Source organism: Micropterus dolomieu, linkage group LG05 (genome assembly GCF_021292245.1).
Source record: "Micropterus dolomieu isolate WLL.071019.BEF.003 ecotype Adirondacks linkage group LG05, ASM2129224v1, whole genome shotgun sequence".
Taxonomy (NCBI): Eukaryota; Metazoa; Chordata; class Actinopteri; order Centrarchiformes; family Centrarchidae; genus Micropterus; species Micropterus dolomieu.
The window spans coordinates 20877603-20903396 of NC_060154.1; the positions used below are offsets into that span (position 1 = coordinate 20877603).

A 25794-nucleotide genomic window follows, 5' to 3' on the forward strand; every position below is an offset into this window, starting at 1 on the left:
CGCCACGAGGCCTTCCTTTTTTCCCTGATCTACATAGTGAGCTATCTAGAACTTGGAATAAGCCTTACTCTGCCCGTGTATTTAGTCCTCAGGATCATATTTATTCAGGCATTAAAGGTTTGAAGGAGTATGGTTATGAGTCGATGCCCCAGGCTGAACAGACGCTCGTGAGGTGATCTGTCACCTGGTTCAGCATCGTCTCTGAAGGCCTCGGCTTTGCCTACAAAGCATCAACATCTACTTTAGTGGGCAAAGCATATCCGGCAGCAGGTCAGGCCTGTGGAGGAGTCATCACCGCTCTTGGCACATAAATTGCCTGGAGATGATGGCTGTCTTCAATGCGTTGAGACATTTCCTCTCGGACTTGAGAGGCCATCATGTGCTTGTCCGGACAGACAACACATCGGTGGTCTCTTACCTGAACCATCAGGGGGGTCTGCGTTCGCGTCCACTTTGCAGACTGGCGCACCAGATCCTCCTGTGGTCCTTCGGGAAAATACTCTTTCTGAGGGTAGTGTATATTCCAGGGGGCCTGAATATAGGAGCAGACATCCTGTCGAGGCAGGAGCTGAGGCCAGGGGACTGGAGACTCCACCCCGAGGTGGTGGAGCAAATATGGGAGTTTTATGGCCGGGCAGAAGTGGATCTGTTTGCGTCTCAGCACACACGCACTGTCCGCTCTGGTTCTCCCTCACTCAGCCAGCCCCCCTGGGGCTGGATGCTATGGTTCAGACGTGGCCGAGGCCGCGTCTGTACGCATTCCCCCCTGTTGCTCTGCTCCCTGGAGTTCTGGAAAGAGTCCGCCGGTACGGAATAAGCCTATTGCTAGTGGCACCACGCTGGCCGAGTCGAATCTGGTTTGCGGACCTGATTCGTCTCCTAGACGGCTCTCCCTTGGAGATCCCGATCAGGAGAGACCTTCTGTCTCAGGCAGGGGGCACAATATTTCACCCCCGGCCGGAGATTTGGAAACTATGGGTTTGGCCCCTGAGGGGGCCCAACTCATAGAGAGTGGTCTCTCAACCGACGTTGTTGAGACTATTCTAAGCGCCAGAGCTCCAGCTACGAGGAAACTTTATGTACTGAAATGGAGAGTTTTTTCTTCTTGGTGTTTTCAAAGTCAGTGGGATCCGGTTACCTCTTCAGTTAACACGGTTCTCGAGTTTCTACAAGAGCGTTTTTCATCAGGACTATCTCCATCCACGATCAAGGTCTACGTGGCGGCTATTGCGGCTTTCCACGCCCCTGTGAGTGGTACATCTTTGGGTCGAGACCCCCTGCTCACTCGTTTCCTTCGTGGCACTTTGAGGCTGAGGCCTGCAACTCGCACTAGGGTGCCGGCCTAGGACCTAGCTACAGTTTTGGAGGGCCTCTCTAAGGCTCCCTTTGAACCCTTAGATTCAGTCTCGGAGAAATTTCTCACTTTGAAAACTGTTTTTCTGCTAGCTATTTCGTCCCTTAAAAGAGTCGGTGACCTTCAGGCCCTTTCGGTTTCCCCCACCTGCCTTGAATTTGCACCGGGGATGGTTAAGGCATTCTTATATCCCAAACATGGTTATGTTCCTAAGGTGCCTACTATTATTCCGAGGCCTATTGTGCTTCAGGCTTTCTGTCCTAATCCGTTTACTTCTCAGGACCAGGAAAGGCTGAACCTCTTGTGCCCAGTGCGAGCACTGGACACTTATGTTCATGGGACTTCTAGGTTTAGAAAATCTGATCAGTTGCTGGTTTGCTTTGGCTCACCCAAGAAGGGTCTTCCGGCTTCTAAGGAGACAGTGAGCAAGTGGATAGTCAAGGCTATTTCTCTATCTTATGAGTCTTCTGACCAGCCGTGCCCTTTGGCGGTCAGGGCTCATTCTACTAGAAGTATGGCGGCTTCTAAAGCTCTTTTATCTGGAGTTTCTCTTCATGACATTTGTGATGCAGCGGGCTGGTCCTCGCCGCTCACCTTTGTCAGGTTTTATAGCCTGGACCTGGATGCTGCCCCAGGTTCTCAGGTGCTTAGTGCTTAGTGTGGTGTGACAACAGGCTGACACTCAGGCATTTGTAATTCTGGCGATTTGGGTATTCTCGTTCCCAAAGCGTTGATGACGCATCGTGAGTTCCCTTCAAAAGGGAACGTCTCGGGTTACGACTGTAACCATAGTTCCCTGAGAGAGGGAACGAGACGATGCGTCACCCTGCCATACTTCCTGCATCCCTGTGATCGGCTTGCTTCGGCAAATTTCGAAGCTAATGCCGGTCTGCACCGGATGCGCCTTTATCTCTTCCTGGTCATGACGTCACCCGCCCGTGACGATCATTCCTTCCATTGAACTAGTTGACATAGATGCTTCAGACGCATTCATGCCGGTGGCGTTCCCAAAGCGTTGATGACGCATCGTCTTGTTCCCTCTCTCAGGGAACTATGGTTACAGTCGTAACCCGAGACGTTTTCCAACTTTCTCAAAATTAGCTTATTCCTGTCTGCTTAGATTTTGGAAATTCAGCCACAGAAAGTCCGTGAATGTGCTTCTACTGTCAAAGCAGACATTGCTGCTCATGGCTGGTTAGCTCTGGCTGCCAGCTCTGGTGCACCATTAAATATGCTGGGATGAAGGGAGCTAGAAGGATTTGGGTGTGTAGTATCTCTTTATAGTGACGTTGATTTGGTAGTATATTCCACTGAGCTACAACCCCAAAATCTGTAATCTGTTTCTCTGGTAGAGGAGACTGGTGAATTGTGTTTTTTCTCTTCCCATTTAATGCCATTGTATAGATTACTTCTAGCCAGTGTTGAAAAAGCTACTTGGAAAATGTAGTGAGCTAAGCTACTAGCTAATCTACACCCCAGTGAAATGTACCAAGCTAGGCGTGCGACCTCTGACAATTGTAAGTCGCTTTGGATAAAAGCGTCAGCTAAATGTAATGTAATATATATATATATATATATATATATATATATATATATATATATATATATATATTAGTTGTGATGATACATTACATCTATACATGATGATAGATTACAGTTCATTACGGTAAAATATAAAAATCAGGTATCCACTATTCCAACTTTTTCTCCCTCAGTACCCTTTTCTAATCATACTCAGTGTAAATGCCAATAACAATTCCCAATCAGATACCAGTGCTTTGTTTTTTCCCAGATTTTTAATCAGTGTACTACATTACGTTGATCTCCTGCTGATAATAATTCCTCTCAGTTCAGTTTAGTTTATTGTCATTCAACTATGTTAAAACATGAAGGAAGGAAATTTGTTTCCCATGTCCCGCAGCATACAGAATAAAGAACATTTCAGGATAGACCCTATAATATAAACAATTAAATGACCTAAAACTATAATAATAAACATACGATTAAAAACCCATGCAGCAAGTGCCTCATAGCCTCATGCGGTACAGGCTGCATGCGGTACAGGCAGATACAGCAGTACAAAAGGGCAAAGGGCAGACTCTAAGCAAGGGATGTGAAATGTTAGGGAACATAAAAATGGCACTAAAATTTGGCCTGATTTAGCTCAATGCATCACTAAATAAAATTTAAAAATTGATAGTGTTTGGTCTGTTTTATAAGTATGAGCAAGTTCCTTATGGTGAAAGCCTGCTATAAATCATACAACACTGGCTCCGCCACTGTCAGCTTGTCGCTGTGGGCAACTGCTCACTGGCCCTCCACTGCATCGCTTTCTCTTTGGCAGTTTTTTGGCAAATCGCAACAGAGCCTCCAGGCTAAGATTGCTCTCCATTGCATAAAGTTAAAGTTTTTTAACTTCAGACTCACTTTTCTCGCATCGCTGTTCAATTCCGCATCATAATGACGATCCTTGGAAAGACAATGTCACTTGTGTCTCACAGAAAATGAGTAGACCCAAACACTGTTCCTCATTGAGTGGATCTTCACCTTTTAGTTTATTATGTTACTTGTTAAGTCTGTCGGAGCTGGGAAATGGTCAAACACACAGATGTAGCAGTCTACCAAAGAGCTGACAGTCATCTTTATAACTAACCTGACAGTTAAAACCCTTCACATGGCTGCGTTTAACTGCTTTTATTATTTGTGCCGCTCCCGCACCAGACACCTACATCCAAAAAACCAAGAAGTCGTACATTGACAGCCGAGCGAGAAGAAATCTGGGCAGCATCAACACAGAGCTCCAGGACGTACAGAGGATCATGGTGGCGAACATAGAGGAGGTGCTGCAGAGAGGAGAGGCTCTCTCTGGTAAGCTCATGTTGTCTCTTCATGTCAAACCGATGCAGTGTGTCTTTCTGAATAATAAAAGTGAAACGGGATGCTCTTCAGATTCATTGATTTTTGTCCATGTGTGTCTCCACTCCCCCCCCTCCTTTTTCTGCCCTCCCCTTTTGTTTTGAACTCTCGTTCCCTTTGCCTCTGGTTTCTCCTGCCTGCAGCGCTAGACTCCAAGGCCAGCAACTTGTCCAGCCTGTCAAAGAAGTACAGGAGCGACGCCAAATATCTGAATACCCGCTCCACCTATGCCAAGCTGGCAGCCGGCGGTGTCTTTTTCATCATGCTCATTGTCTACGTGCGCTTCTGGTGGCTCTGAGAGGGAAAAGGGAAGGAGGGAGGGGGCTATTGAAGTGGAAAATGAGCTGCACAGAGTGTGCAGACACTAAGAAAAGCTGTCACCTTCGACTAAACACAGGATCCCTGCTCTTAATAAGACTTTGCAGATATACCACCGCCCATTTTGTTCTCGCCTGTCCATGGATGTGTGATCTGAATATAAATTATGGGATAATACATAGTTTTATTATTAACAATTATACAGTTATGCGCTAGTAGTTGCCTTGGAGATAGGTTAAGTGTGTGTGTGTGTGTGTGTGTGTGTGTGTGTGTGTGTGAGAGAGAGAGAGAGAGTGAGAGAGAGAGTGATTGTTGTTGGTGAGAAAGATGAAGAAATTTCCTTTTTCTGTGAGTTTCCAAAGCTGTAATGTACTGTAACAGGATTTATTTTATCTTGTATACTGTCTAATAATACAGAAAAGAGCAACAAAAAAATAATAGCCCCATAACTTTATTTATCCTGAGCACATCATTGACATTATAATCATAGTTGTGATTGCTTGACAGGCCTGAACATACAGTATGTACCACAGTTACACATATTTGTGAAACATGGCATTGATTCTAAGGCAGATGTATAGGCTCAACAACCACATAAAAAATGTAATTTAATTTAAAATATTATATGGAAGCCTTGCAAAATGCTATTTCACCCCTGTCCTATTCAGCAGATTTTTTTTCGACATTATGTCAGTGACCGGACAAAAATTATTAGGGGGAGGTCAGGAAAGGGGAAGAGTTGTGTATATTTTTTCCTTTAGAGTTGTCCGACTTTTTTTAGGAGAGCAGGGAGGGTCATTTAATTTTACTCGCCCCAAATTTATTTAGTCTCATGGCAAACATTTTTTTTTTTTTTTTTTAAAGATAAATGTGTTATAAAGTGGTCTGTAATAAAATTCAAGTGTAGCCCTTTAGTTAGGATATCTTTATTCTTGCACAGCACCTAAAAAATTATCAATAGCAGTGCGGAGGGCCTAGCTTTTTTAAAAAGTGAAATATAAGATTCAACCCTCCTGCCTTACCCCAATCATTTTTGTTCAGTCCCTAACCAGACCTTAACAGAGTGCATCCATGTTCCCTTTGCGCTTTCTTGCACCCTGATGGGTGGGCCGGCACCTTTATGTTGGTAGGCATGCAAAAAAGATGTCTGGTTGGGTCCTTTTTATTTTGTATAACGTTTACAAGTGTGGACTAAATTTAAAAGTGGATTCTGGCTGAGAGCTACAGGTGTGTTAGGTAGCCGACGTCTGCCCACAGCTGGAAAGGACACCTTCTCTTTTCCTGTCTTCTGTCTGCTATGTGCGAATAAAATCATTTGCACAAAACATGCTGTTATCCACTTTAGTGTTGCCGACAGTGAAAGGAGACTTATTATACTGCATTTCCAGCCCTAGTTATTGTCGTTATGTGACTCCTCTGTGGCAGCTTTGCATGATTCAGATTTTTTCACTGGCCCTTCACATAGCGCCTCATTTCAGCATCTCTCTGAAACGAGCTGTATGGTCCTGTCTCTTTGAGAGATCGATTGATTTGCATTTCAATGAGTGAAATAAGTAGTAAACCCCCTCGGCAAAACATGACTTAGTACTTCGTGGCAGAACCATTGTTGGCAATCACAGAGGTCAGATGTTTTTTGTAGTTGGCCACCAGGTTTGCACAAATCTCAGGAGGGATGTCGTCATTCTTCTCTTTGCAGATCTCCTCCAAATTATTAAGGTTTCGAGGCTGACGTTTGGCAACTTGAACCTTCAGCTCCCTCCACAGATTTTCTATGGGATTAAGGTCTGGAGACTGGCTTGGCCACTCCAGGACCTTAAAGTGCTTCTTCTTGAGCTATTCCTTTGTTGCCTTGGCCGTGTGTTTTTGGTCATTGTCATGCTGGAATACCTATCCACAACCCATTTTCAATGCCCTGGCTCAGCGAAGGAGGTTCTCCCCTAAGATTTGATGGTACATGGCTCCGTCCATCGTCCCTTTTGATGCGGTGAAGTTGTCCTCTGCCCTTTAGAAGAAAAACACCCCCAAAGCATAATGTTTCCACCTCCATGTTTGACAGTGGGGATGATGTTTTGGGAGGTCATTCCTCCTTCTCCTAATACGGCGAGTTGAGTTGATGCCAAAGAGCGCGATTTTGGTCTCATCTGACCACAACAATTTTACCCAGTTCTCCTCTGAATCATTCAGATGTTCACTGGCAAACTTCAGACGGGCTTGTACATGTGCTTTCTTGAGCAGGGGGACCTTGCGCTGCAGGATGTCAGTCCTTCACGGCGTAGTGTGATTGTTTTCTTGGTGCCTATGTTCCCAGCTACCTTGAGGTCATTAACAAGATCCTCCTGTGTAGTTATGGACTGATTCCTCACCGTTCCCATGATCATTGCAACTCCACGAGGTGAGATCTTGCATGGAGCCCCAGACCGAGGGAGATTGACAGTTCTTTAGTGTTTCTTCAATTTGCTGATAATCGCACCAACTGTTGTCACCTTCTCACCAAGCAGCTTGGCGATGGTCTTATACCCCATTCCAGCCTTGTGTAGGTCTACAATCTTGTCCCTGACATCCTTGGACAGCTCTTTGGTCTTGGCCATGATGGAGAGTTTGGAATCTGATTGATTGATTGCTTCTGTGGACAGGTGTCTTTTATAGAGGTAACAAACGTGATTAGGAGCACTCCCTTTAAGAGTGTGTTCCTAATCTCAGCTAGTTACCTGAATAAAAGATGCCTGGGAGGCAGAAATCTTTCTGATTGAGAGGGATGAAATACTTACTTCACTCATTAAAATGCAAATCAATTTTTGTCAGGCATTTATTTTTTTGTTGTTATTTTGTCTCTCACTGTTCAAATAAACCTACCACTAAAATTATAGACTGATCATTTCTTTGTCAGTGGGTAAATGTATAAAATCAGCAGGGGATCAAATAATTTTTTCCCTCACTGTACCTTCTGTAGAGAGGGACCGGGGGCTAGTAGCCTCTGCTTTTTTCTGTGCTTCATTATCATCGTGACTCCACAAATCACCTCACACCGTCTCAAGCATGTCATCCGCCGTCACTGTCATGGCATCCCGGATATAGCTAGTGGTTCGTGGCCTACCTGTGGCTGTCCAGTGTATAAATAACATTGAAATTACAATCAACCGTTAAGGGGCAAGGTGATTAAAATATATATATATATGAGAGAGGGAGAGAGAGACTCAATCAAATTACTTAAAAAATTGTGATGAAACAGAGGAGATTTTTAGTTGAGTGAGACTAGGGGCAGCCATGAAATGTTGAGAAAAAAAATTGTGACATTTTGTGTTTTTTGTTTTACACACTCCTGTGGGCATCACCGGGCGATGTAAGTCAGACACTGTAATGTTTTATACATTGTAACAAATTTATTATAGTAATTTCACACCTGCCCTGCGAGGGACTGGCGACCCGCCTTTCGCTCGATGTCAGCTGGGATTGGCTCCAGCCCCCCCGAGACCCTGTATGCAGGATAAGCGGTTGATGATGGATGGATGGATGGATGGATGGAATTTCACACCCGGGTAAGGGCTTATTAAGAGGTAACGCTTGTGGCCCTCTGCCTCCCTCTATTGGTAGAAAAGATTCTGACCGTATCGAGGTCCTTAGTTGATTTGATGTGCATTTTGATACTGTGTTCCATTTTAGTGTAGGCATTACTGTGTGCAATGTTTCTCCCAAGTTGTGTGCAAAGTTTATCCTAATTTAGGCTACTTGTAGTGCTAGAAGTAGCCTACTAGAAAAACAATCTTCTGTGATTTTCTTTTTTTTGAACCACTGAAAATGACTTTCTGGGCTGCTAGAATTTACTGTTACCTCCCCAGGGGGGTGGATTACCTACCACACGTCCATACCGCTGTAACAGCAAGCTGATGTTCCCTTTGTGTCACATGTGCAGAGATTCAAAACCAGACCAGTGAGTGTAACTACTCTGATCCTGAGAGCTTTTTCATGAACTTGGGGTAAGTTTTAAACTGAAGATGGCTGTTGGAAAAAGGTTTTGTTGTCACTAAAATTGATTAGGTATGTAGAGAAATGTGACAATCTTCTACAGCAGAAGCAGGAGGCTTCAGTCTACCAGAGTTTTGTAAAAAAGAAGACTCTAAAGCAAAATACACCCAGGATCACTATGACAAAGAGGGGATTCAACTAAATCCAGAAAAAATGGCTGTCAACAAAGCTGTGCCAAGTACTTTCTGGGGTGAGTGAAAATCAGGCTACATGCACGTTAGTGATGGACCCTGAACAATTTGCCTGCTACATATTTAGTGACCAGTACGATGACAGGCAGTTAAATTTGTGTCTGAACATAGCATGGAGGACATGCAAAAAAACTGAAGACAAACATCTTAATTGGCTCCTTGACAACAGAATATGCATGTCTTATGCTGTATGATCTGGTTCCAAGAGACAGATACTGGTGATGATGAATTGTTGAATATGTGTCAGGAGGTCCTAAATACTATGCTTACCCAACAAATCAGTTAAAATACAAGGAATCGCTCTATATACATCCGTTGTCAATGCATCCGTTGTCATACATGACACCCTAGTGGATGTTGTGTGCAAGTTTGTGAGCCATGATAATACATAAAAGGTTTCAAGGGGTATACCCCAAACGTGGTGGCTTCTGATAACTGTACCTGAATTTGACTTTTTAGTCTAATTGTTTCAAACAGCAGGGAAAATTGTATTTTATAAAAATGTTGATAGAAATGTAGAGTGAGTGAGCCAACATTGAAAATGTTGTGTGTATCTATTCACATTGGCAACTGTTGTATATTTGAAAATAAATAAGAATTTTAAGAAGATTTGCCTTTTGGTACAATTATTCTTTGTAAATAAAAGAAATATGCTGATCATGCTATGAATGATGCTACTAACAATGTTGAGGTGCAAAATGTATTTACAAGTATGTGCATCATAGAAATTTGTTTGTATCTAACATTTTTTCTCAAAGTCAGCAGGACAATTTATTTAAAGATTATCTTGTTTTGTTGAAAAACCCCAGAGACAAATATTAAATCATGCTTTTTTATGCAAGGTTTTGAGGATGCCACAAGTCTTCTTGATGCGTATCTATTTATTTTATAAACGCAGAGCATCCGACCATCTTGGTTTTAGAACAGACCTGCTTTCAGAGCTGCCTGCTGTGTATGTTTCTAAAAACAAATAAAATCATACCTGAATGCATCAGAAGAAGCTTGACTTTATTGGAACTATTGCATGACATGGAACAGGACAGAAAGATTATTATTAAATCTGCATCCACAGACTTATTTTTAAAGCCTTTTGGGGGGCTTTTTAGTCTTTAATTGGATACGACAGTCAAGGAGAAACATGAAAGTTGGGGGAGAGGGAGGGGTGGGGGTGACATCCAGCAACGTCTGCAAACATCCTCTGCAGGGAGGACTCGGCCTTCGTACATGGGGCGTGCACTCTGCCAACTGAGCTAACTGAAACCCCTACAGACTTTATTTTGACATTATGCAAGATGGCTAACCATTTAGTTTCAACCACATAACAGTATTAAAAGTTAAAGAAGGTGGGGGTTAGACTAATTGCTGATTAAAATGGTGTGTGTGAGGAATTCTTCTACTCCTCCTGACTATAGCTGTACCTTTTTTATAGGGATATTCAAGACAATAAGATCTCAAGATTTTAAAAAGCATGCCCACAATACTAAGAAAAAGGCCCAACTTATTTTGGATATAATGACCACCTCAGAGCACATTACTTCTTAGACTAAGCAAGGAGTTTGTTTTAACGGCAATGTTGTGAAGAAAGGGTCTCTTATTTGATTAGATTTTTTAGAAAATGTGACTGCTTGTCAGTGTGTCAGACGGCCTACAGGTTTGGAAAAATGCAATCACTGTGCTATGCTGAATATTCCTTATCTGTTATACCAAATCAAGTCAACAGAAAAATTAATAGTTTAAACCTATTGAACCCTGATTTTAGCTTTACAATTAGAAAAAAACATCCACAATGTTTAATAATATTGCATTTTTATTCTCTATACGCTTGTTCCAACACATCATTGCAGCTACATGTTACATAATGGAAAATTCAATGTGTCTTCATCATTTTATACATTTCTCACAGTTCAAGATGGTGTATTTAATAGCTCTGAAAATGTTGGGATGAAATTTAAAATGATTTTCTGTTTGCACAACCTGACATCATGACATCATCATCAGACATGTGCCATACTGGATCCCATTATTAGAAGAAAGTCCTTTTTTATCATCTCAAACATGTTTAACACACTGACTGGATACATTTTTAAATTAATGGCTTGTTTCAATGAAATATAGCAATATTCATATGCTTACAATCATTTCATTCTGTAGTCACAATGGCAATGTGAGCAAGTTATTAACTCTCCTCATGCTCCAGTGGTCTTAGCTCAAACTTGACTAACCCACACATTGACTGTTCTTCAAGCTCAACAGTCAAGCATTTGTCACTCTGTCTCCAGTCCGTTCTCAATCCAACTCTTAGCTCAAGGGCTCCTTCACCTGAGTCACCTGATCTCTTCTGAGTTCCCCCTGTGATTTCAGAGAGATATTCAGTAAACTACAAGCCCAGTTGATGCCTCTACATAGATCTTACGACTGCCCTATTAACCTACTTCCTGGTTCTCCTCTACCTTCTAGTCGGAGAAATACACCAACAGCCCAACAACAAAATATCAGACTCATTGGCCATGCATGGACTTCTGAAGTTTAAATGATATTGCTGTAAATAAATAAATAAATAAATACACAAAACAAGTAGGGCCTATCCTCTCCCCCTGTGTTTGAGCCACAGCTGGAAGACAGCCCTCAACAGCCCATTGGGTGACTTCGCGTACCTGGTCATGCATTTCAGCCTCACCAACGCCCCAGCGGTGACGATCTCCCGGATATGCTCGCCAGTTTGATCTTAGAGGTCGATTTCCGAGGCCGAGACCATCCTTCCTTAATGTCTGGTGGCAGCTGCAACCCAACTTTTGAGTAGGAAACTCAGAGGGCCCTACCGGTTATAACATTATTATTTAGTTATTTCTATTGGTTCTAGCCAGTGTCACTTCCACAGATATTGTTTCGTAAATATCCAGAAATACTTGACCCTCATGCTATTTCATGGTGTTTGCCACCATAAACACACAGTTGGCGATACCACTCTTGACCAGCAGGTGGAGTGCTTTGCTCACTGATGAAGTGCAAATGTTAGGCTCTAAATCTGCCTGACTTGCAACTTGTGCTGACAGTGGCCTCCTGTTAGCTGAGCTTTAAATAATTAATTTTAAAAGATGCAGCTTCCGGGGTAAGAGAATATGGGGAGGGGGACTGTTTTCACACATAACAGTAAATGAAACAACTGATAGCATAGTAAGCTTTAACAGAGCAGCAATCTGATTCTTTAACGTGAGGTAGAACAGGAAATGTCAGAGAAAAAAATGAGAAGCAGCAGAGGGTAGCGTGCCAAAAGCAAACCACAGGGCACAGCATAACCTTTTCACCTCTCAAGGGAAGTGGGCATTTTTGAGTTGGCCTCAGTTGTGATCACTTATCTTTCTTTGTAATCTTGTTCCACTAAAATATCTTTCATTGCCTGAATGCTGCTTTTTGCCTTTGTCTCTGCTGTAGATTCCTATGTCTTACTAATTGTGTTTCTGAATACTGGTGCTGTCATGTGTCAGATTGTGCATATTTCATGTTTGCAGCCATGCCTGTCCTGTCTATCTTCGTCAGTTTCGGTCGTACACTATAAATATGTCACTGTTTGCCTAGCCATTCTCTCTACATTTAAACCTGTCTGCCTTAAAACCTGACCTTCCAGAGAAAGAAATGTATGAACCCTTGAATTTCATGTTGCATAGATTTTAAAACACTGCCATTATTTTAATTCAAAGGGCACTAGACTACCTTCAAAAAATCTTTGTGACGTCAGAAACAAGGAAGAGAAACTTGATTACCACATAGTTAAAGTGTAAAACCCATGTGTTTGATTACGCCTGTGTAAATGTCAGCGTGATTAAAGAGAGGACAACATACCCCTGTCTCTCACTCCAGCACTTTCTCTCCTTCCTCTGCACGTTGCCATAGCAGCAGCGAGTGTGTGACAGTCATGTGAAAAGGAAGCTGATTGGATTAAAATACTTTGTGTGATCAGGGGTCAGGACTATGGAGCATGTACTAAACACACACAGCCTGATTGAAACACCCACAGATTCACTCATAAACCAAGATGGCTAGAAGGGTTGCAGTGCCTATTACACATTTATCAGTTTTCAAGAACAAAACCTGCGGTGTGTACTGTTGCCAACTCATATTACCCTATCTTCATTAAATTTCCTGTCAAAGACACAGACACAACCACAAGACTGTCCACCCACACTCGACTTCTCCCGAGTCTTGTGCAATCTTAAAGAAACAGGACATTAAAACAACGTGACCTTGACCTTGACCTTCAACTTAATGCTGAACAGCTGAACAGTCAAGTATGCAAATTCAGACACAGCAGGAGAGTTTCAGTCATGTTTCTGGCAAATTAACTTTATCACATTAGCAGACATGCTCACAAGCACATGCATTCATTGTTCCCCAGTATAGTATAGCAGTTTTGACCCAGTGTTTAACACACTATTATACACATCAGCAATAAATAGTGACGTGTACATTTAAAAAGAGCTTACGTAATTTCTAGCAGTTTGCAACCTTTGTTTTACTAGCTAAACACACTAATATAAACAAGACTAAGAGTCTACAACCATGCTATTGTATTTGTGAGGCTGTATGCACAGTGTTGCTTTGAACTCAATGCTAACATAAAAACACTAACAGGGTCACAGTGACAATGCTACAATGTTGATGCTAAGTAAGTATAATGTTTACCATGTTCACCATCCTTGTTTAGCATAAAAGCATGCTAGCATAATGCTAATTAACACCAAATGCAAAGTACAGCTGAGGTCGATGTTGTCAGCCATGAGGTCGGCCATTCTTTGTGTTGCACTTTTGAGTTTAGTATCTGCCTTATAGTATGTTGAGTTTTGGGTTCTGTCCTGTCTAGTGTCCAGTATCTGCTTTATAGTCTGTTGTGTTTTGAGTTTCTCTGAGTTATTGTTTGGTCAGTTCATTATCTGTTATTTAGTTGGTCTTTGATTCCATGTCATGTTCTTAGTCTTGTACTTTAGTTCGTGTCTTTAGTGTTTACTCCTGGTCTTGTGTTCTAGTTCTGTGTTCTGATATTTTGTAACATGTGTGCGTTCCTGTGTTGTCGCTTATTCACTCTGCCCCAGGTCTGCTTGTCATGTCAAGTCTCTGTTTTCCTCTGCGCTCTCTCTCTCTGCCTGCCTCGTTAGTCTCATGTCCTTCACCTGTGTTGCTCCCGCCCTGCTCGTTAGTCCCTGTGTGTGTGTGTTTGTATGTATGTATGTATGTATGTATGTACCTGGTGTTTCTGTCTTGTCTTTGTCGGGTCATTGTATGCTGTCTCCTGGAGTTGCTGTGAGGTCTCCTGTTGTCTGCCTGCTTGTCGTGTCTGCCTGCTTGTCGTGTCTCCCTGTCACCCTGCTCCCTGCTCCCTTTGGATCTCTGTTTGGACTAACTTAGTTTTTGGACTCTGTATTCAGCCACTCACCTGTAAGTGTGCTCGTTTTTGGTTTGTACTGTACCTCCTCCTGCCTTGCGTCCTGTGTTTGGGTCCTCCAACCTGCCTCACCCACACCAAACCGTGACAGATGTGAATGACATTAACTTTGCAGGTGTTCAATCAAAAAAGTGTTAGACAGTCAGAAATTTTGACCTGATGATGGTGCTAGATGAAAACTCAGGGGATCAAAGTTTTCACAATTCATCCTCTTCAGACAATGGATTTCTGTAACAAATTCTACGGCAGTCCATCCAATAACTTTCGAGCAATAGGGAAAGTCATGGCATCGCCACATTCAGGAAGATACTTCATATGAGAACCTTGAATATCTGTACAAAATCCAATGGCAGTTAATCTAAAAGTTGATGTAAAGAAATGTTTCTGTCTGGACCAAAGAGGTGCACTGACCAACAGACTATTACCATCCATAGAGCGATGTCACTAGCATGGGTGGTCTCTTGGGTGATTTACCCATGTGTAATGGGTAACGTTGACCCATTACTGAGTAGGTGCTACGTTGAGCCAAACTGGGTCAGTTTTGTCCCAACGATTTTAGTGTGGAGGCTTTTAATTATGATTTTTCTGTAAATTCACAGTAGTCAAGAGATGTGATTTAACTCTTTCTCCCCCTGCACATAGGTTGAAAGAATAGGGCTTTAATTAAAAACCTGAAATAATGTGAAATGAACTGAAAACACAATGTTAATTCAGTCTTCAGATTATCAGACTACTATTTTCCCACCATACAGGTTGTAGTGTGGTGGGAAGGTACAGTAAGATGTGCACCCCAACAAGGGATGTTGCGTCCATCTTGTCATCTGTAATGGCCATGATAAAAAAATGGGTTTCATCCCATATCAGACCAGCTTCCCACCTCATCCCAGCTGCTTCCCAGTCACTTCCCCTTCATCTTCTTCCCTCAAACTCCTGTCTAATCCAATAAGAGCAAAGGGAAGCTGCGGAGACAGCAGCTGTATGGCAGAGGAGAGGGTCATAAAACGCAGAAGGCCGAAAGAGGAAGTCAAGGGACCTGGTGAGTTATTGCCCCCCAAACGTACACACTGGGTCCTGGGAACTGGCAACTTCTCACAGGGGGGGTCAGTGTGGAGTATCCCACAGGCCTGGACCTGCTCTGCACTCTGTGTATTCTTTATCACCTCATGGCAGACCAATGATGACCCCTCACACCTTGCCATCATAATACTGCATGAGTCTTGAACTCTGTAATAAAATGGATGTAATAAATTATCCTTTTTCCCAGCACTACATATATACCCACATCTCAAAGAATTGCCCTCTGTGTGTAAGAATATGCCATAAACAAAAACAGGATGTAGAATGGGAAGAGAGAAATCTGAAAGAAAGCGAGAAAGAGGAGGAACTAAAGACTTTCACAAATGTATATCACACAAGCAGAGATGCTTTGAACAGGGCCATGCGTCAATGCCTGGTTAAATACACACCTTTTGATGTATTTGTTTGTCATTTAAGTTCTGTAAGGTCCCAGATTCATATTTTAATGTGATGTACATTAAAGGCTAAACATTCCCCTCAGAACGTTCTCTCATTTCCCAGCGTTTCCCATTTATCTCTCCGTTCCGTCAAACAGATAACATCATTGGTTTATTAACAGTGTCATATCTGACACGCAAGCGCACACACACACAATGCTGAGTTGTGCCTGTGAGAGAGTGAGGGCTCAAGTGTGAATTCCAGCCATGCCTGTCTTTTAGCAGCTAGTGAATTTATGATACAATTAACCTTGGAAGATATGGCGAGCGCACTCACTTTACGCTATCTGAAACTTTCAGCGTGCGGGTTAAACACACAAATATGCATTGAAAAAGCACGGTCTGCACATGTGTTGTGAATTGAGCATGGAGAAAATGCAAAGAATGACTTGAAAAGGCCTCAGCCAGGGAGGGATGTACAAATCCATTTCCAATCGACATCAATCAGAATAAATTTTTTAAAAGAACAGGTAGTAAAACCTTTTATTGAAAGAAAGGAAAGTAGTAGAGATGAGTGAATGACTATAATAATTAAGCTCTTGTTCATGTTTTCCCCCCCTTGCATGTTCATGTTTCCCATAATTTGAATGTGAGTTTTTTTTTTCCCAGGCCGTCCGGGTTTTGTCTATATTTGGGCAAGTGTGTTATGTATACCTAATAAAACCAAGGCAATCATTCATGCACTTCAACCAACATACTGTGTTTCAATATATTTTCTCCTCTCTACCCTGCCCCTGTTGTTCTAATCCCATCTGTGTGGTAAGCATCACGGACTTTGGCAGATTACTTTGACCTACTGCACCCTTGGGCTGCAGGGACCCAGAAGGTCAAGATGCGCATTTCAGTATTTTTGTGCACACAAAAGTGTGCTTGTAGCGTGCATACATCTGTGCTTAAATGTGTCAAACCTTAGTGTATGAGAGAAAGATTGAGATGACCTTGGGTGGGAGATGGCAGATCATGGTGTTAACTTCAGGTCCTCTACTGTAACTCCTTTTACTGAATCAGTCCCACTCCCACCATCTTAACGTACCTCCTGCCTTACAGCATTTAACAACAACCATAAGTGTCCCACACCAAGTTGGATTTTCTCCATCATAAAGTCATTTTAAAAAGTCATTGTTTCATCTTTAACTTTGGTGAAGGCTGTTTACTTTGTATGTGCTTTGTCCAATATCTGTTGCATCATATTTTAGGTTTAGCTCACATAAGAGATTTTGATTCATTTGGGTTAATCTGACTCAGTGCCATACTTTAGTGACCACCATTTGACATTCATCATACTATTTGTGTCTTCCACTAAAAACTATGGACTAAAGGAGGTACCAAACTAAAAAACTAAAAATGTGATTCTAATTACTCTTTGGTGGAAACACTTTTTTTTTTTTTTTGAGTCAAGTCAAGAGAAATGTTGACTGTGCTGATTTGTTTCATCATGTACACCTTTATTTTATATTTAGCTCCATATTTACCTTTTACAGAGCGTTCTTCCTGAAGCACATTTTAGACTGAGGAATGTTTGCTTCCTTTCTTCTTTGCAAAGGAGAATATTGCATGCATGAGTGCGTGCACATTGTTTGTGTGTGCCTGTGTGTGTTAGTGTATTTAAAATCCTATCTAAGTATTCTTAAAATCTATTTCCTAGTCATAGCCCCAAGTATTACTTGCCATGTTTTTAGCTTAGCGACTTGCTCCTCTAAGTCAAGTCTAAGCCATTCACTGTGGGTTGAAAACAGCTGAATCCAGCTTTAGCGTGGCTCAATGATGATTGAGAGCACCAGTAGTGTACAAAGCTAATATGCTGAAGTTGTTTGTGACTGAGGGAGTTGGGTTGTGTGTGTGTGTGTGTGTGGGGAGTATAAACCTTGCAGAACCCAGATGACACTGCCGAGGCCGTTATTTTCCCACAGTGCAATATAAATAGCCTGCTAGTGTGGGGTGACGGTGGGCAGGCAGGGGCGCTCAAGGGAGGATCCCATCCACACACAACAGCACATTCCTGTCCACCTGGCCCTGCCAGAGCCCTAGGTCACCTTACAGGATGTGTTCACATACACACGTCCCTCCTCCTCCTCCTCACACCTTTCCTTCATCACCTGTTTCCTCACCTCTCTGCCAACCCCCCCTTCTTTTCTCCTCATCAGGTCTCTGCCCACATCACGCTCGGCCACATCGGGCCCTCGCTGACTCTCCACCTTTGACCACTGTGGAACGCCATGACGCACACATTCAATCTCACAAACACACTCTCTCTTGGTTCCTCACACGAACATACCTGCTTTCCTCAAGGAAGCTGACAACAGCAAAACACTACTTAAGTGTAACATATACTATATATTCAAAGCCACAGAATATCGACAACTAATGAGATCTGCAGGAGATGACATTGCACTTTTTTCCTTGTTTTTCATGTTGTCTGAAATGTGACGCTGTTGGCAAAGTGATTCATCTGCTTGACAGCAAATTAAATAACACGACTGTATGTTCACAGTAAATCAGTTTTGAGTGATTATATTCAGTAGTTACATTATGAAATTACTCTTTTTATCTGTGGCACCACCTTTATTTTTATATTTTAAAATAAAACTGAGGCCAGAAAAAAAAGTGTGTGCAAGTATGTTAACTTTTTTTGAAAATAATCCCATGTCTAACCAAGTAAATCATTAAACTGATTTAGTGTTGATTTGTGTGCTTTTGTAAATTATGTGTATTATCTGCCCCAATGTTGATCTTTGGCACATATAACACACAGAAGTTCACACAGGAAAATGATTTACTGTGATTAAATAAACCCTCGTATCAGTGCTGCATCTCTCTGTAAATTAGACACCATGTGGCTTCTCATCTTGATGACCCGGCTCTAATGGCCAAACTCTCCATGTTGATGCGTGTGTCGAGGGGATCTGAAAGTCAACTAATCTGATGTGCTCTTACAACTTACATACTACTTGTTATCAGTCCCGGCCACAGAGCAGAACATCACCTTCCACCCGAGCTCGCCTGATTTAATTCAAACCTTCACTCAATATATCCACAGGTATTTTAGCCTGTTACAGAAAGAGACACACACAACAAAAATGTAAAGCTGCTTCTTTTACAGGAGTCAAAACAGGTCAGTGAGAAAGGACGTGATAATCAACCCTAAATATACCCCTTAAGCTTCCTGTCCCCCAGATCTGCTTACACAGTAAAGACGACATTAGACAGACGATGCTTCCGGGCACATGTGCAAGAGTCTTGACGAGGGCACAGGGGGCTTCAAAACTTCACACCTAATGTTCTACGTTTATGCTCATCTCAGCAAAGCCAGCACAAAATGCCTGCTAGTCAACACGTGCTTTAACTAAACCTGATCTCAGTGAAGCATACACAGGTGCATTAAAGGTTAATGGCGCTGTTTGTAAAATGCTACAGTGCAAAAAGTGTAATTATAAGTATAAAGTGTCGCATAGAAGCATCCAGAACCAATGAACAAGACCTGCCTCTGCAAAACAGTTGCCACAGCTGGGAAAGTGAATCAGCCCCTGCCACAACTAATTATAGAAAGGCATCATATATACACTTCATACTGCCTCTCCCGGCTGCCGTCTTAGAACGTAAAGGCCGGGTGACTTCTTAAATGACAGGCACCGATTTGGTTTCCGTTTATCACAGTGGGGGAAGATGCCATGTTTATGGTTAAGGGGAGTGTGCCCACACACTCTCTCTCTCTAGTGTAATCAGTCATTACTATCTGCCTCCTAAATGCTGTGTTCTGCAGTATAAATCTACTGGCTGACAGCTGGAGTCACCCTGACTGATAAGCTCCAAACCAGTGTGAAGAGCCCCAGCAGTGATGAAAGTGGCTCTCCCACCAGCGTGGCAGAGGTTGATGGCTCTGATCCAGGCCGAGTTCATTACTTTACTAATACTAATGCAGTGGATCCAAAGTCTTGGTAACACACCCATTGATTTCCTTTGGTTTCTGACAGTATTTACTGCTAATAAAATGAATATTTAATGTGGTTTGTTAAAGTATTCAGTACTGACAACACTACAATTATTTAATCTACTGTTGTTATTTGATAAGTCTGAGGTGTTTTTGTCATGTCAAACAATAGATTTGAAGTTGTTGATGGAATTAATACAAATGTGGTTCAAAGGGATTAAAAGCACCAACACTTTGTTTTCAGATGCTTTATTTTTCTTCATTGAAAAGGTGTCAAACATCCGTGGTAGAAGCCTTTTATCAGAACAGTGGCAAAGAGGAACAAATGAGCTTTTTCTGCTCACGAGGCAGATCCACGCCCTTTCTCAAAGCCCACATCTGGAGTGACATCATTAGGAAAACAGCACTGCAGACACAGTGATCTTCAGATATATATCACATTATTGGCTCACATGACCAACGGCTTTACCTTGAAATGAGAGGATTATCAAAGTGTAGCAGGAATTCTGAATTGATATGATAACCTCACAATCTTGGGACAAAAATGCAGGGATAACTCGGCAAGCGACGTATCTGTGGCAGTATATTTATATGTTTTGGTGATAGTTAAGAAGTATAAGCAAACACGAAATGTGGTTTAACAGCAAAAACAGCATCTGACCAAGTTGCCTGAATGGCGTTTGTTGTGATGCCAGCACCTGACACCCAACCACGCATGGAGAGCAAGAGCTTGACATTGGCCACAGCAACAAAAGCATTGTCAGTACAGACCCCTGAGGAGATCAATTTGCTCCCCCCGTTTCCCGGCCTTTCAGCAGGGTTGAATAGAGGACAGAGGGCCGGTCGCAGCAGCAGGAGGCTCAGCAGTGTTTCTCTAACGGGGTGTAAAGACAAACAAATTACTGGGATGAGATATGGTCTTATTATTGTGATGAGCCAGTGATTTACACCTGGATCATTCAGGCTGATAAGGGATAATTAGATTGGGATTACTGTGGTCACCAACAGTTTATAAAGCGTGTGAGTGTGAGTGTGTCTGTGCATGAGTGAGGGAGCTTAGACGGCAATGCTGGGGTTCTCTCATGTTTTAGGTGTACTATTGCTGACCTTGCTCTTCAAAAAAATAAAACTTCTTTTTAGTAGCTGATGCGACAAAAATTATTTTAATTTTGTAAGCTACTGACAACCTCAGCATTACACACAAACTGTATGATAACTGTAGGCCTCAACTTTATAATTAATCGGATAATTATTTCCTCTGTTAATCTAGAAAACACTAAAAACCAACAATTCAACCACCAAATATATTAAATTTTAATGACATAAAAAGGGGGGAAAATGCTGATTTTCACACTTGAGGTGCAAGGACCAAGGAAAGTTTGGCACTTTTAGCTTGAAAACTCACTTAAATGACTGATTAATTTTCTATTGATTGAATAATCATTTAATTGACTAATCAAGGATAACAAAATTATTTGAAAAACTAAAGTGATCCTTTTGCTTTATGTTAATGTTTTTCGTTTGGAAAAGAATGAGATCACTATAATATGCTATGTTACTCAACAAAAACTGCATTCTTCTCCTTTCATTATTTTTGTTATTAAATTATGACTCTTAAAGCCTCCCCGCCAATAAAGTCCTACAGCAACATTTAACTTGTGGACTGGAACAGAACTATGTGCACCTGAGCAAGTGGTGACTAACCTGAAACCTGTAGGTAAACAGACTGCATCAATAGTGATTAAAAATTGGAGCAAGATAATCTACGCTCAGTCTTTTTTTATTATTTCATGATAGCTACACAGTACCATAATGACGTAGGTTATAATGATTTGGGTCTACAAAACGTCTGCTGTTTTTGAGATCACTAGAAGTCACTGTTAACCTGTTTTTTTCTCTCCGTCTCTTTGAAAGTAAAGATTCTCATGCGCATAAATTACCTGCAAACCTGAAAGCTGAAGAAATGTGGCAGGGACACAGCCTGGCATCATTGTAACGAAAAAACAAGTAAGAGTGGGTGTTAAAAGACATATCGGGAAAAAACGTGCAGTTCATGGGAGGAGAAAAGAAAAAAAAAAACACATCTTTGAACGGGTTAATTTTGAGTCATGCCAGGCTCCGAGAAGTAGAAAAATGAGAGAAAAAATTCCTCCGCCACGGCGACACTGAGAAAGAAAACTTTAACTTCTGGTTTGTTTAATTTCCAGGATAAAAATAACGAACATTTTGAGTAATGCGAATTTTCTAAAGATGTGACAAACGCCGATATTTAGATATAAGCTATTATATACGTTTTTTTAACCATCTTTTCAGCCCGACGGTAGATCCGCGCTGACTTCAGCGGAAGGATACGTGTATTTGTGTCTCCGCTCAGCGACTTCAGTGACTGGGGAGCGCAGAGAGGTTTAGGACCTTTTCACCGCCGTGTGGACTAGTACGCGTTTAATTTATGGGTAGTTTAAATTGTTTTAACGGGACGGTTTGTAGAACATATGTGAAAATCACTGAAATCTAATTTAGCTCTGTTGGTAGTTTCTTACTCTTAATTGTTCGTGAGCCGTTTCCTACGACACTTCTTTTTTTGCGAGAACTAGCTAACCGTCCCAGGAGACAACTCAACTTTGGGCTGGCGACCTTATGTGGATTTTACAGAAAATATGGAGCAGATCCCCGGTTTCTCCTCGGGCAAATCACTAGTCTTTGTCTTCTGCTTCATCCACATCACTTTGGGTAAGTGTGTTATTATGATAAAGCTGCATTGTTTGTTTTTTGTCCTAATAATTAATGAGTTGTCACGTTTTGTTGCCTCTTCATCTGCGGGGCACGGGGCAGACGTAGCATCTCTCACTGCTGTAACTTTACACTAGTTAGCTAACTTAGGTCAGTTGCTCTGAAGAAGTTACCTTTGAACAACCAAACACTGTTCCTGTAAGTGACTTTAGATGGCAGGCTAACGTATAGAAAGCATTTTTAACCGTACTTTGCGATGGTTGTTTCGTTCCTGCTGCGTTTGAACAGGTAAGTTACTTGTGTGGCCTTTACCCAAAACATAACGCAAACCTACGCTAGCTAACGTTAACGTAACCTTCATATGATTGTACTATAACATCCTTATCTGGAGAGAGAGTGTCACTGTAAAACTCAACGTTTATTATCCCTTCTATTAAATTATTAATACTTAAAGACTCTCGGACCATTTCACGTTTAAATTGATCACACACCTCATGATGTCTGGTTAATATGGGTACGAGTCGCACCGCTGCCCAGATGTTGAGCAGCAAGAGAAATAATTCAAAATGGACACTTAACCATGTTTAGGCTGCCCTGCTGAATTAGGAGAGTTGACAGTGATGAAGAAGTAGATAAAATGTGGATTCTAGGGCAAATATCCACCATGTTATTATGGGTAATTTGAGTTTCAGGAGGACACGAGCTTATTTTTCCCTTTACAAGACCCTAACTCATCTATAACACTGCAAGTTACAAGGTAGTGACCAGCATGCCCTGCAGTGCAAGGGCACACTCTGTAAATGCTCTCAGATGTGAAATAATAAGGAGGGAATACCTTTAAAAGTTGAGAAATAGTTAGTGAAATTCTTAAAATGAACTAGGTTTATTTGGAAATACTCTTAATCACTAAAATCACTCACCTGTACTGTATAATTGTCATAGTATTGCAGCGTAGCAGTGTGTATGTGTATTTAACATAGCATATATATGGATACTGGGTTTGCCTTCTAGTGCATCTGTCTTTAATTAAGCACAAATTAGTGTCCACTATTTCAAGTCCAATAGCAGGTCCTGAAATAGTTTAGGTCTTGGGTCCGCTCACAGTGGATTAGTCTGACCACACTGCCAAATGGCACCTCAAACAGAAGAACTGATTAAGGTCCAGTGGACCAGATCAATTCAGTAGTAACACAGATGTGTAACATGTTCTAATTTAATGTTGTTGAAAAAGAGCAACGTTTGGCTGACAGTGTGCATTGGTTTATTTCTCTCTAACTGATATTATATACTTTTTTGAAATTATGGCAATGCTTTTTGGCAAATACAAATGTGCATAAACACTGTTACACCTGTTGAAGACAAGATAAAACGCAAATGCTTAATTTCCCTGGGATCAGTAAAGTTTTAACCGGACTTATCTTTAACAGAGTTTCGGTGTGTTTACCATGATTCTCATCTCATCCATGCATGTTTATTTAAATGGTCAGGCCTTTATTCATCTGTCAATGTAATGTGTCTCTTATTCTTATACTTATTTGACCTTTTTCCATGAATCCATGAATTCCATGAATGAGTTTCATCATTCCAGACAACAGTGTACTGCTTATCTATACCTACATTTGCTCTGAGAAATAAGACGTAGTCTGTAGCCTGTTTAACCTCTCCATAAGGTTGCCACAGCAGTGAAATTGATTTAATCTCACGTTTTTTTTTAGCCTTGTAGCTCATAGTTGATACATGCAGCCCTACAATTCTTTATCATGTTTTTTCATTGACTGTAGGTGACTTGTGAACAGAGACCTTACACAAAAGAAAAAAAGACAATGTAAAAGTGCTGCAGGCAGTGCAAGGAGAGGCAGAGGAATGTTGTTGGTGTTTGACATTCCTCCCTCCCTCTCTGTTCAGCCTCTCTCTCACACACACACACATACGCTTTGTGCACCATGATTTTCTTTTCTTCCTCTCTCCATCCTCACCTATCCCGCCACTCATGTTGAACTTCCAAATAGTTGGGACACTGCACTGTAATGTACTGCACTGCGAGCAACTGTGCATCGCAAGTGGTTTTTCATATGACAGGATGGCGGTAGCAGGTTTTGCTTACCTGAATGACGTGAGGGAGGTTTGAGGTTTACCCATGCTGCATTAAGGGCCGTCTAAAGCATGCAGTTTTTTATTTAAACCAGTTCCGTGTGGCTCTTCCTTATTTGACTTCTTAATTCTTTGAATATTTAAAAATGATTCACCAACAAAACTGTATGAAAATGTCTGTGTGTCTGGCGGTGTAGACAAATTTTTATCAAATACTGTTTGGGAGTCCTTTGCAAACTGCTGTGGCAAAGACAGCTATGCTTCCTGCAGCTTCTCCACAATAAAAGCCTGCCAGATGTTTGCCAGTTGAAAGCTATTAATGTGAAGCAGCAGGTTTGCATTAGCACTATCTTAACCTGACAATTACAGCTCGAATATATAGCGCATGAGAGTGGAATAAGCTGTGATCCACTGAACATAAGACATTTGTGTCTTGTCACCAACCTGTCAATTTACTGCATCACAGCACATTTGGGGAGGAGCAGTTTTACCTTACTCCTAAGGAGGACTGTGAAGATGGAAATGCTGTTATAATCACAACTTTGTACGCAACAGCTCGGCTAAAGCCTGTTATTCCTGAGGCACTGAATAGGTGGTGAAACTCATTCCCATTGCTACATTATCAGTCAGTTTGTTTTTAATCTTTTTTTTTCTCTGAAATAGATGGTACTGTCTGTATTTTCTTTTCGCTCAGCAAACTCTGGCTGCAAAAGGTGATATTTGACACATTCCTACACTACCAATACCAGAGGTTAGATTGACTTTTGTCAATTCCAATGTATGCAAAAAGAGTACATGCTTCTCCATTGTTTTATCATCATTTTAAGGCCTGTTCAGGAAAATGAAGCTGCTCTGTGTTGCTTCTTGTGGAAGCGTAGGTGCCATCGTTGTGGCACACGACATAGTGTTACCCCTATGGCGTGGGCATGTGGATGGTTGCATATATTTGCCCAGTGCAAACAGCAGACAGCTGACGTGCATGTGTGTGTATCTATTTGTGTGTGTGTATGTATTGCATTGTGGATACAAACTGACAAAGGCCAGCAATTGTGCCGCCCATGGTTTACTTGCATTTGACCCAAGCTGGAGCCTGGTGTGAAATGTGATTTATCTGTGCCATGCTTCGCCCTGTGCTCTGAAGACAAAGATATTTATTGAACTGCCCACAATACTGCATTATTTAATGACCACCCACTCTACCCACTGCCTTGTGGTTGTGTTATTAATGTGGCTTAAGACATCTTCTCTGACACAAGCTTTCCCTCTGGTTTCTTCTATCTTATCTTCTCATC

At 41.7% G+C, this 25794-nt stretch overlaps 1 protein-coding gene and 1 long non-coding RNA gene across 2 annotated transcripts in view; one reads left to right on the top strand and one right to left on the bottom strand.

Moving 5' to 3' along the window:
- Positions 1-10591: 10591 nt before the first annotated feature.
- LOC123971486 lies at positions 10592-11612 on the bottom strand. The gene is made up of 2 exons (XR_006825201.1): positions 11457-11612; positions 10592-11151 (listed from the first exon to the last, which is right to left on the bottom strand). It is a non-coding gene; the product is annotated as an uncharacterized LOC123971486 (long non-coding RNA).
- Positions 11613-22066: 10454 nt separating this feature from the next.
- The window catches only part of notch2 (notch receptor 2), a 53130-nt gene continuing 49402 nt past the window's right edge, over positions 22067-25794 (top strand). Inside the window, exon 1 of the mRNA XM_046050504.1 lies at positions 22067-22411. Within this exon, the coding sequence (XP_045906460.1) occupies positions 22339-22411 (73 nt within the window). The 5' untranslated portion in view covers positions 22067-22338. The remainder of the gene's footprint in view (positions 22412-25794) is intronic.